Raw genomic sequence first — 12877 nt, 5'->3', positions numbered from 1 at the left:
AAGTTGCATTTAGAAGACAAGTGTGACCAAAAGACATGGATGCTGTTTGTTTTCGCATTTTTGAACTCTTTACTGAAGAGGATAATTATGTTGGACATGATTGATCAGTTGGCTGTTAAATCATTAGAAAATCTGAAACCTTTATCTTCATGTGCAGCAGAGGAACAGCTTTTTTTCATGTTTTTGTGTCGTGCAGCAATCCAGCAGATCTCTGTGAAGCCTGACCTGTAGACCATTGCTTCTCAGCAGTGATTTAACATTTTAATTGGAATAACACCAATGCTTCAATATAAATGTGGCACAGATTTGTCCTTAAAATGCTAAACCCTAATGATGTTTTCCCCTTACTCTTCCTCCCGGCTTGTCCCTGTCCAGTGATGCCATCTCCTCAGTTCTTCGACGGCCAGGCGCTGGTCTCCTGGAGCGACACGGACATTACCATCGCAGTTCCCTGGTACATGGGCCTCATGTTCCGCACCAGGCAGCCCGCTGGCACCCTGATGCAAGCCAACGCCGGACCCCACTCCACCATCAACCTCATGGTAAGACACAGTACACGGCACAATGTCAACAAATTGTTGTCAACAAAAATGTAATCGTCGTCAGCATATAGTGCAATCTTTTTTTGGACTTGATTCCTCCGCAGTCGAGAATACTTTCTGAGTGGAAATGAAGGTAAAATAACCGTCTTCCCCGCCATTCAGGTGAATGAGCAGCAGGTACGTATGGAGGTGTTTCTGAAGGAGCAGCTGCTGGCGTCGCTGAGCTTCCCACAAGTGCGCGTCAATGACGGGGAGTGGCACCACCTGCTGGTCGAGCTGAGAAGCGGCAAAGACGGCAAGGACATCAAATACATGGCTCGTGTGTCCCTGGACTACGGCATGTACAAGGTACAGGCAAATGACATCACAACTTCACAAGGATGTACACACGTTTTCAAGAAAAAAAGAATTATCATTATTTTTTGTATTTCTTTCAAGCAGAAGTCAGTGGAGCTCGGCAATGACCTCCCAGGATTGAAGCTGCGAACTCTTCATGTAGGAGGTTTGCCTGGAGAGGGAAACCATGTCAGAAAAGGATTTGTTGGCTGCATACAGGTAAGTGTATTTTCACATTTCAAAGTGTAACAGTAGTTTTCTATTTTCCTGGACCACTTCTTCCTTCTGTTTTTTCCCTTTCCTCTTGTCCTGCTTCTTCTTCTTCATCATCAATGTGTGCCCTCCATCAGGGAGTGCGTATGGGTGAGACGTCCACCAACGTGGCCAACGTGAATATGGCTAAGGGCCTAAAGATCCGCGTGGAAGACGGCTGCGACCTGGCTGACCCTTGCGACTCCAACATCTGCCCTGAGAACAGCCACTGCAGCGATGACTGGAGCACACACACCTGTGTCTGTGACCCAGGTAATATATACACAAGCAACACAGACTCCAGTTAAACTCTTAATGTCACTCGGTTAAGTTTGAGTGTCATTCCTCACTGTTTTCTCTTTGTCCTGCAGGTCATTTTGGGAAGGAGTGTGTGGATGCTTGCCAGCTCAACCCTTGCGAACACGTTTCCACTTGCGCTCGCAAACCAAGCTCCTCCCACGGCTACACCTGTGAATGTGGACCGAACCACTACGGCCAGTACTGTGAAAACAAGTAAGCTCCCTTCCCCTCTCTGTGTGTGTGTTTGAAGTTTTTTTAGCAGTTGTGGCTAAACAAGGTCACATTTTTCAATACGCCAGATGTTGGATTTTCACCTTCTATCACTTGAAGAAACTTTATCTTTATAGCACTTTATTGTGCCATAAAGCGGCAGCGATTCTGCAGAAGTTGAGCCGGTAGCACTTAGTGTAATATTCACTTCAGAGGCTGGTTTATGCTCTAAAAGTTGTATCTTTTAGATCTTTACTTTAGATTGCATCTTTAACTGCATTTCAGAATAGTGAGCTTTGCATGCTGAAAGATCCCCCCCAAGACCGTAATTTGTATCCAGATTTTAAAAAATGAAGCAGGCTAAAAAATTGACAAAGCACACTAATCTCCTTTAGTTATGTTAGGCTCTTGCTCTTTTTGTAATCTTGTAAGCCAACGTCCTGAGTCTTTCAGAGCAGCTTTATTAGTCAGTAATCTGAGCTCGATAGTGTATGTGTGCCTGTGTGTGTGAGGGAGAGAGAGGGAAAGGATAAGACATCAAAAAGAAATAATCAAACTATTAGGCGACATTTGGAAAGTCTGTATATAAGCGCAGAAAGTGGCGAGTTGGTTCTGCGCCGTCAGCATTGTCTCAGAGGGGCGTGTGAATTAGCCAGCCCTGATTGAGAAGCAGTCATTCCCCCCCCTGACCCCTATGACACGCATCACGTCCTGCCTTAAGCAGGATGTGGGATTCCCCCTTCACGCCTGACTGATCTTCCATAGGTGTTTAGTCACCGCTGCCCTCATGCTGCTGCTCGTCCCCTATCAGATCACATCGCTCAGTCTGAGTTTGCATCTCGCTGTCCCATTGAGAGAGAAAGAGAGTCCGTGTGTGTGTTTGTATGAATGAGTCACACCTGAATCACTGACTTAAAAGTGCGAAAGGAAGTTTATTTTAGATTCAAGGGGACAAAGAGCGTTTAGTTGTAGATAAACTTACTAGATAGTCAACTATCAGATTTGGAGTATTTTGTTGGAGCTGATACCATGTCGGTAAATGGCAAAACCCGATCAACCATCACTTTGCTTGTACAACACATTATTTTTATTCCAAAAGAATTGGAATGACAAAAGGTGCACTGGTGCTACTGTGCGTTAACCAAAAGATTATTATCTTCTTTTTTTCCAAAACAGTTTTGTCCACTCTCTCACATTACAATGTAATGATACATTTTTATTTTACAATGCAAGTGTGCTGACACCTGTAATAACTGATATTTTTTAGCCCCTTTCACATGGTCCCAGTGTCATTTGTTGAATTGTTATAATAAAGATATGTGTTGAAGCTGCTTTAATTAATTTGAAATTGTCTTTGATGACAGAATTGAGAAGCCATGTCCTCAAGGTTGGTGGGGCAGTCCCATGTGTGGACCCTGTAACTGTGACACTAACGGGGGATTCCATAAAGACTGCAACAAGACCACCGGAGAGTGTCGCTGCAAGGTAATAATACACATTTCCTGGATTGATACACTTACTATTACTTTTTGTGATTCACCAGCAAAGGTTGCTCAGGAGAGCAGATAAAGCGAGAAGCAAGACAAATGTAACATTTGAAAGGAGAAATAACACAATCGGCATCTTATGGATGACAAGTTTAAATATGGTATTAGTCATTAATGTCTTCTCCCTTCCTGCAGGAAAACCACTATCGGCCAGAAGGCGAGGACACTTGCTACCCCTGTGAGTGTTTCTCTATTGGCTCCGAGTCTCGAACATGCGACGCCGTCACCGGGCAGTGCCCCTGTAAAGGAGGAGTCATCGGTCGTCAGTGTAACCGCTGTGATAACCCCTTCGCTGAGGTCACTCCCACTGGATGCGAGGGTATGCGTATTTAAAATATGAACTTTCCTGATATCGTTTTCTAGCGACTGACTGTAATTTGAATGCACGGAAACCAGAAATCGAGTGACTAAAATCTTAAACAATAGCTCTGAAGGTTGGAAAAATTAGCCTTGCAAAAGAGCTAATGTTTACTCACATTAAATAAAGAAGACATAACAATGAATTTATAATAAATTAACAACAATACTAACATGGAAGTGAAACATAGCAAGTCCATAACTATGACAAAATACTGTCAAAGAAAAGTGAAAGTCAGATAAATATCTTTTAAATAAAAAATGGCTTGTTATGGTCATGTCAAGGACAGTAGTGAAAAAAACTATTTTAGGAATTGGGTGTATTATTCCTTTAAACGTTCCGGTTCACAGAGTGAGCCCGGATGAAGTGTCAAAAGGAGACAAATATTGTCGCTCACGTCTGCCGGTGCAGCAGTCGAGCTAACTGCACGTCTTTGTCGCCACCCAGTCAAGCAGAAGATGCAAGTCTGGCTAGTGAGCTGACTTGGCAGTGGGACCGCACACGCACAATACAGTAGAGATGAATAGAAGACAAAACCACAGAGTCCCCACCAACAGAAACTGAATGTCGATGTGCTGACTGTTTGACCCAATACGGAGCTCTCCGGTCTCAGAACGTGTTTGGACTGTTAATGGATGTAAATCTATATGACAAGAGGGTTCCTTTTGTTTAAAAATCTCGCTTTGTTCCTTTTTGATCAAGCGGATTTAAGACATTATTTCACATCTAAAGGGGCAAAGAAATTCTGATGCAGGGAAAGGAGTGAGAGAGGGAGTGGACATGGAAGAATGAAACAAGCGAGATGTTTCTTTGGTCATGTCCTGCGGCTCACTGAGATGTGACCAACCATGGCAGGCCTCATACCGATCTGTCAGCTCTGAACCCAAACACAGCGGTGAATGTCACCACAGCCATTAGTAACGACAGAATGTCTTGTGTTATTGTAGAAATGATCCTTAAAGAAAGGGTAAGTGTGGTCCTGAGGTGGAACCAAAGCAGGCGTTTACCTTTTAACGGGTAATTTATGTCGTGCAAGTTCAGGTCCAGCTTCAGTTTATAACGCACTTCTTTAAGGGCCAATTTATGTAATGCTCACAAACCATTTTCTTGCCTGATACATCAGTGTGATGGAAGCTGTATGTGTGTTTACATTCACGTTTGTCCTTTCCTCCACAGTGGTGTATGAGGGCTGTCCCAAGGCGTTTGATGCGGGCATCTGGTGGCCCAAGACCAAATTTGGACGCCCCGCCGCCATGAACTGTCCCAAAGGATCAATCGGTGAGTGCTTTTTAAACCCCTGTGCTGACAAAAGCGACATGTGGTGTCATCATTTAGCACTGGATGGAGTCAGAACAGTGTGTGGTCCACTGAATGGAGAGTTTCAGCCCACTCATTTATATCAAGGTCAATGACAATGTTGAGGTTAAGTTTCATCATCCCATTTCTGGGAAATTTAAAGGAAGAGTTATACATTTGTTTATCGTCGGACAAAGCCAGGCTAGCTGTTTCCACTTTTTCCAGTTTTTATGAACCGGCCACTGGTTAGTTTAGCCAGCTAACAGCAACCCCATAGCCACACGTGACAGTTACAGCATAATGTTGTATGCTAAAACATAGTGTACACCAACACAAGTAGAAAAATCCCATAAAGTAAGTTAACTGACTTGCAAAACAATATCTACCTAAAGCTAGCCAACATTAGCTACCAAAAGCTATTAGACCAAGTAACGCTGTAGCTGCACAACTCCTGACTCCTGTTTTATTGCTTATGAATTCAACTCTACATTCCTTAGGCTAAGATTGTGTTGTTTTATTTTTTTAAAGTCGCATGGTCTCGCTTTATTAAAAATAAAAACACGCTGGTCTCACAGCAGTTGGATCAAGCTGCATGGGTGGCTGTGTGTTTGTGTGTTAATGTATTTTAAGGCATATAAGCGCACACACTCGCTATCTAAAGCTTAACAACACAGTGATGAGGCTCTCTGATTGGTCCATTAATCCACCAGAGCTTTGTCATTGGTTTGTCTGTAAAGAGTCTTGGAAAAACACCAGGTAGACCAAGAGCTGACGGGAATGCCCAGCCTCCTCCAGCAGTGCGTGAGAGAGGAAGACAGTCGAACTCAAGACTTGTGTTCACTGACCTATTCCTCAGTGAAGCCCTGTCACTTTCCTGGTTACACCCTTGGATACTGCCGTCACCACGGCGACCCCTTTGTCGTCTCCCCAGACTCTTTGGGGAATTTATATGCTAACGCTGCTCGTCGCCTTCTCGTAGCTCCGACTCACTGGCAAGTCCTTCGGGCAGCTCTTCTTTTGCAACAATAGCATTAGAAGAGACTTTGCAAGTCTTCTCTGAATCAGACCAGAGCAAGTTCCACTAAGACAGGAAGAGTTTTAGATTTTTCCGGTATTTAACTGTTGCACATAGTCCGAGCCGTTGGGATCTTTTTAGGACATTATGACCTGTGAATAAAACTAGATTGAATTCTCTTTTTAAACCCCCAAAAAATGTAGTTGGATATCAGTTCAACACTGTTCACAAAGTGTTGCGTTGTTGTGCCTTTAACACATTGTGTGCACTCACATTACTAGATGTTTAACTTGGCCGCCTCATGGACAGTATGTCTGTGAAACATTTGCCAGAAACATATTTAAAATCTGTTTTCTTTTTAAGGTACTGCCATTCGCCACTGCAACGATGAGAAGGGCTGGTTGTCGCCTGAGCTCTTCAACTGCACCACCGTCACCTTCTCCCATCTGAAGAAACTGGTGAGTGCTACACAAAGTAAAACAGTATGCTGTCGCTTTCAGCTGAAAATCTTTTACGCAAGGATTGCAGTTTTCAAGGCCCATGAAACCCTTTGAATAAAGAGAAAAATGAATTATCTCTAAACTAAAAGTCTTCCTTTTTCTCATCAGTTCTCATCAGAATGTTTAGGCCTCTGTGTTAGTCTCCCTTAATAATGATCGAAATGATTGAACTATGGATGTCATGCTGTTTCATAGGATAGTCAGTGGGAGAGTCGAACATAGTATTGCATCTATAAAAAGAGTTGACTGGTTGCTCTGTGTACTCAACCACAGATGAGTTGTCCAAAAGGTGTCAGGTGGTCTCAGAAACTAAATGATTGAGCCACTGCCAGAAAGGCTTTTTTTTATTTACTTCCTGTTTGTTACTCCTTCTTATATTTTGCTTGAAACGCCTTCCTGTTTAAGGTATTGCACCTATTGTGTTTGAACCTGAACCTGACACTGGAGGCGTGAACTCCTCAAAGCCCCACTAATCCCGGGATTGACCGAGTTCCACTATGTTGCATCGCACCCACTCGTCTTGCCTTTTGACCTTGACCTGCTCGTTCTCTATCCCGTCCCCCGACGCCCCGTTTTTCTTCCAGAACGAGGACCTGCGTCGCAACAGCTCCAGGATGGACAGCGAGCGCTCCAAGACCATTGTGCGTTTGCTGCACAGCGCCACCAACAACACCCAGCATTACTACGGCAACGACGTGAAGACCGCCGCCCAGCTGCTGAATCACGTGCTGCAGTACGAGAGCCTGCAGGCAGGGTTCAACCTCACCGCCACGAGAGACGCAGAGTTCAACGAGGTAGGAGAAGAAAACTAACCGGATTCGCAGAGCAGCTTCTTGCAAAATGGATGGATTGGAAAATATCTGAAAGCTTTAATTTAGTGGAACCCAGTCTGTAGCACTCGGAGCACTGGTGGCACACTGCCCTCCACTGGTTGATTCTCACAGGGAGAGCACCTTGATTCATCACTGTAGTTTTCTAATACTTCCACCATTGCTTTATTACGACTCTCTTTGATAATCATGTGATTCATTTACATAATCTACGATAATATGCAATAGAATGCTTCATTCATGTAATTTGCTTCATTCTCTGATTCTTCCAGAACTTGGTGCGAGCAGGAAGCGCCATACTGGATCCCGACACCAAGGAGCACTGGGAGCAGATCCAGAAGACCGACGGCGGCACGGCCCATCTGCTGCGCAACTTCGAGGACTACGCCAACACCCTGGCGCAGAACGTCAGGAAAACCTACCTGAAACCCTTCACCATCGTCACCGACAACATGAGTGAGTGGAGGAGCCGCGATCGCACATCGGGTAACACGATCACACGTGACACATGGTCCTCATCCTTTGCCCCTGTCTCCTTCTCCTTCCTGCCACTGACCTAGTTCTAACCGTGGACTACTTGGACGTGTCGGACCCTGAGAGGGCGACGCTGCCTCGGTTCTGCGACATCCAGGAGGATTTCTCCAAAGAGCTCGGGTCGTCCGTCCAGTTCCCCCAGTTCAACCTCCACACTCAGAGCCACAAAGGTAGCAGCGCCATGTGATACTTTAGAATGTGTAAAAAAAAAAATACACAACTCCAGTCGTAGTCTGTTAAATTATCTCTTGCTGTCTCCTCTCAGCAGAGCCCACCCTTGGCCCTCAGAGTCAGACCGATCCCCCGCAGGAGGAGGAGCACACGGCGTCCGATAGGAGACGGCGCCACCTTGACCCAGCTGTTCCTCTGCCGGTTGCGGTGGTGATAGTGTACAAATCGCTGGGGAAGCTCCTCCCAGAAAGATACGACCCTGACCGCAGGAGCCTGAGGTAGACTACTGACGGTTCAAGTTTAGGCCTGCTGATGACTTCATCGTCATGGCCTTCAAAAACCTTCCCACACAAGGGAGCGCAGACCAACTTTCTCAAGCACTTTGCTAGGATCAAAGTATGAAGTGTAATCCAGTCAAATTGTTTAAAACAAGGCCTGAAATAATGGAAAAGAGACAGCCCTCACGTAATCTGGACTCTTACATCTCTCTTCTGTACTTTACAGTGTGGGTACTGTATAATTCATCATGTTCTGTAAATGTTTGAAGAAAATGTTTTAATCTGATGTTAATACAGTACATGTCATAATATTTACTGTAGGTGTGTTTGAAGGAACCACCTTATCAGTGCCTATAAAATTTCGCTTAGTTATTCAGAAAAACTGTGTTCTTCATGTGTGTGGAAAGAAAGAAACGTTAGTAAGAATATGTTTCAAAGGTGACATTAAGAAGTTAACAAAAGGACAACAGGGAATATGACCAAATGTAAACAACATCCAACCATCAGTGTGCATCTGTGTAATAAAGCCATTAAAAGCAAATGTAAACTGAATGTAGCGAAGTGATTAGAAACTCTAAGTGAATCATTTCAGGACAAACTTAATTGTGTTTCCCGCCCCCCCCCCCCCATGTCTTTCCAGGCTCCCTAACCGTCCAGTGATCAACACAGCCATAGTGAGCGCCACGGTGCACAGCGAGGGTCCGCCTCTTCCTCCCATCCTGGAACCCCCCATCACCTTGGAGTACACCATGCTGGAGACGGAGGAGAGGACCAAACCTGTGTGTGTCTTCTGGAACCACTCCATCGCGTGAGTTGCACCTCACTTCCCTCGCACGCCCAAGGGTGTTGAGAACCCCAGAGATGAAATCTTGCAGATAAAACAGCATTTATAATATATATATTTTAGTTTTTTCTCACTTTCTTCTGTTGTGTGCGTTGGTGCGTTGGTGCGTTTAGGATCGGAGGTACAGGCGGGTGGTCCGCTAAAGGCTGTGAGGTGCTCAACAGGAACAACAGCCACATTAGCTGTCAGTGTAACCACATGACCAGCTTCGCCGTGCTCATGGACATTTCCAAGAGAGAGGTATTGACGAAAAAAAAACATCCAACCTAGCTTGCTATTTTCTGTCTTTTTGTCTCATTACTGACTCCTGACGTCTTGTGACCGCTCTCCACAGCACGGTGACGTTCTCCCCCTGAAGATCGTCACCTACACCACGGTGTCGGTCTCCCTCTTCCTCCTCCTCCTCACCTTCATCTTGTTGTGCGTCTTGCGCCGGCTCCGCTCCAACCTCCACGCCATCCACAGGAACCTGGTGGTGGCGCTCTTCTTCTCTGAGCTCGTCTTCCTGCTCGGCATCAACCAGACTGACAACACGGTGAGCGTTTAGCCCACATTGAACAGACTGCATGTAGGCGGAGGGGAGCGTGCTGAAGCAACATGAACGTGCTCAAGGCAGAGAGACGATCATGTTTGAAAAGGGATAAGGGCGCCTCACGCTGATGTTCACTGTATTACAAACTGCCGGCGATATTTGTTTGGCCTGCGGGTAAACGTGGCGTTGACAGGGACTTTACCAGTGGTGTATAAAGTACCCAAAAGCCATACTTGAGTAAAAGTAAAGATACCTTACTGGAAAATTACTCCAGTAAAAGTCACCTATTAGAATACTACTTGAGTAAAAGTCTTAAAGTATCTGATATTTATTGTACTTAAGTATCAAAAGTAATTTTCTGATATTAAATGTACTTAAGTATTGAAAGTAAAAGTACAAGTAAATGCTGTTAATAAAAAAGCAAAGGGTCAGAATTATGAGAATTATGAAGTTTCTTCTTTTAAGTGCTGTGGCACCATGACCAAGGACATGGAGCTGTGTTGAAAATAATTGGGTTGGCTGTGATCCATCCAGGAGCAACAATGTTCAACATAATATATTGTACATAAGTATACTTTTGCATCTACTATGAACTTATCATCATAATTCTCCGAAAAGCAATATGACACTATGAAGGAGTTGTAACAGTGCGTTTATAAGTATGCTCATTCCGACTAGAGGATGTAGAGGGCAAATGCATAATATTGTGTTCAGCAAAAAATATCCACTTGATGCATCAGGTCAGTGTTTTGAGAAAGGACACCTGCCTTGTGAACTCCTATGGGCCTGATTTGAACACAATAGCAAAGGTTTTGCTCAAGCTGAATCTGCAATTGGGCGACTGCTACCATCATAACTCCATCTGATCATCCACAAAATGACTCAAATATCAAAACATGATCGATACTAAAGCAGCACCGAAAGTAACAACCCAGTCATTACTTGAAACTGAAAAATGTCCTGTTCATCTTCAAAAGACAATTCTAATACAATGTAGCTTCTTTACATTCTAATAGAATGTAAAGAAGCTACATTGTATAGAATGATTCTATTGAAGTTATTCCTTTTTTAAATGTTTTAGACGAGTCACTAATCACTTTAAAAGAGTGATTATAGCTGATTTAACTTACAGACATGAGATTGATCTTCTCATGTCACTCTCTTTATACAATGATATAAATTCATCCCCGTTTTATTGATATCTTACGAAAAGTTACTCCTCACTTTTCGTGCGTTTTTCCTGCAAAAGTCCAGCAACATGAGTCTGTTTTCGCTTGTTACATGCATACTGTCTTTTCAAAATAAACTTCCATCTTCACAGGAAACAACTAAGGTTTAGGCGATGAAACTACTTAGTTAGGTTTAGGAAAAGATCGTGGTTTGCGTTAAAATATCTACGGAAGTGGCGTTGCTTAAGTACGGAAGTCACGTCACAAATAAATCAACATTGGCTTCTCGTTTCACACACGGCACAAACTGCGGCCTCCTGGAGGAAACACCAGTGTTTGTTTGACCCATCACCTCTCCTCATCCCACCCGTCCTGTGTGTGTTGTCGCTTGCTAGCTATAGCATATAGCATCCTGGGCATCACTGGGAATCAAAACACCGCGGCTTTGAGAGCACTTGTTTTGCGCATTAACGTGATTAACCAATGATTTAACTTGTAAGCTAGGACCACTGATTCACCAAACCTGCTTGCTTGCAGTCTCTGTTCCACCACAGTCCCCGACGTTGGTCTCATGATTCATTTTGTTTCTAAAGATAGATTTGATTTTGTAGCGAGTAACGAAGGTTTCAGGGGAAATGTATCGGAGTAAAAGTATCAGTTTTCTTTGCAAAATGTAGTGAAGTAAAAGTAAAAGTCAACAGAAATATAAATAGTAAAGTAAAGTACAGATATCCAAAAAAACGACTTACGTACAGTAACGAAGTATTTCTACTTCGTTACTATACACCACTGGACTTTACAAGGCTTAATGGGCCAAGGCCTACCTGAGACGGTCTCTATTTGACAGATTATGTGTTTGGATGATCGGCTAATGACCGTAATGGTGAGGAATGTGCTGGTTTCCAAAGACCTTTCCCAATATAACCTCCCATGAGCTGATTTTACTCAGCTGACTGCGCCGGCTGGATGTGACTTTGTTACTGTAAAGCTCTCTAATTAAAAAAAGGTGTAATATATATTTATATATCCGGAGTTAGTACAGAGTCTGTAGTAAGAAATCAAATCAGCTAATCATGTTAAGTTCATAATCCAGTTTGGAGTTGGGTAGGTCACAGTAACGGCCATGCATGTACGCACACACACACACACACACACACACACACAGACATAATGTAAAGGATCAAAAGGTGTTTGAATTCTTTGAAGTCTGCTGACACAGACATTCAGATTTACACACACACACATGCACACACACACACACGCACGTCTGTGTGCCAGTAGCGGAGACATGCTGTGACTGGTACCTGTCTCCAGAAGCAGGCCTCGGGGCGGTAGGAACTGGCAAAGGTTTCCCAAAACAACTTCTTAGTTTTCACTTGATAAATGTCCTCTGTGGTACAGAAAACATCATGAAAATGTTAATTGACGGGTAATCCTGCTCTTTTTTTTTTTTGAAGAATTGAGGCTTGGAGAGCTTAGACACTTGGTAGGCCTTGGGGAGACATGAACACAGATAGATTTTACTAATTTTTGCACTTTTTAACACAGATAGTGTTGCAGCAAGCACATGTATTGTTACGTAAGCAGCTTTCTAAATCGTATAGTGACATGAATGCCACGTTAATTGGTATTAATTGAACATTGTCTGTCTAATTCATAAATTTTTCTTATTTGCAAGCACTTCGTTTGATGCCTCTTTAGCCCTCGTCAGCCATCTGTCCAGGTTTCAAGGGATTAAACTAACACGTTGTTTAAAGCAATAATATGTAACTACCGGTATCATATATGCTACAACATAGTGTAACAACAGCAAAAATAGAGAAAAAAATCATCATGCAATCATCCAAACTTGCTCAGTAATGTCAATTATAGAACATGACCTTGCTACGGTTCCCTAACATTAGCAAACATTTAACAACCAAAAGCCTCTGGTCACACCAGAACGAGTAAGGATGTAGCAGCCAAACACCCGAGTGTGTTTACTTGAGCAGCGGTGCGTTTTATTGTTCGTGACTTCAACGTTTCATTTGTTTCTTCTTTCAAAACTCATATAGCGTCGCATAACGCATCAGCTCTGACTAGTCTGGCCAAACCAGATGTCGACAGTCTTACACAAGACGTCACGAGATCATCAGGCCCAGCTGTCGGTCCCAGATCACCGCG

At 43.7% G+C, this 12877-nt stretch overlaps 1 protein-coding gene across 1 annotated transcript in view; it reads left to right on the top strand.

Moving 5' to 3' along the window:
* celsr1a (cadherin EGF LAG seven-pass G-type receptor 1a) overlaps positions 1 to 12877 on the top strand; it is an 80174-nt gene that overhangs the window by 58445 nt on the left and 8852 nt on the right. Inside the window, exons 10-25 of the mRNA XM_076111397.1 lie at positions 376 to 542; positions 705 to 890; positions 984 to 1097; positions 1229 to 1403; positions 1502 to 1643; positions 3005 to 3125; positions 3323 to 3506; positions 4722 to 4823; positions 6220 to 6314; positions 6941 to 7150; positions 7459 to 7642; positions 7747 to 7890; positions 7986 to 8169; positions 8810 to 8977; positions 9127 to 9253; positions 9348 to 9548. Of these exons, the coding sequence (XP_075967512.1) occupies positions 376 to 542; positions 705 to 890; positions 984 to 1097; positions 1229 to 1403; positions 1502 to 1643; positions 3005 to 3125; positions 3323 to 3506; positions 4722 to 4823; positions 6220 to 6314; positions 6941 to 7150; positions 7459 to 7642; positions 7747 to 7890; positions 7986 to 8169; positions 8810 to 8977; positions 9127 to 9253; positions 9348 to 9548 (2504 nt within the window). The remainder of the gene's footprint in view (positions 1 to 375; positions 543 to 704; positions 891 to 983; positions 1098 to 1228; positions 1404 to 1501; positions 1644 to 3004; positions 3126 to 3322; positions 3507 to 4721; positions 4824 to 6219; positions 6315 to 6940; positions 7151 to 7458; positions 7643 to 7746; positions 7891 to 7985; positions 8170 to 8809; positions 8978 to 9126; positions 9254 to 9347; positions 9549 to 12877) is intronic.

This window comes from Anarhichas minor, unplaced genomic scaffold (genome assembly GCF_050575085.1).
Source record: "Anarhichas minor isolate MPS153535 unplaced genomic scaffold, ASM5057508v1 ptg000045l, whole genome shotgun sequence".
NCBI lineage: Eukaryota > Metazoa > Chordata > Actinopteri > Perciformes > Anarhichadidae > Anarhichas > Anarhichas minor.
The sequence above is the reverse complement of the archived record's forward strand: the minus strand, read 5'-3'. Positions and strand labels throughout refer to the sequence as shown.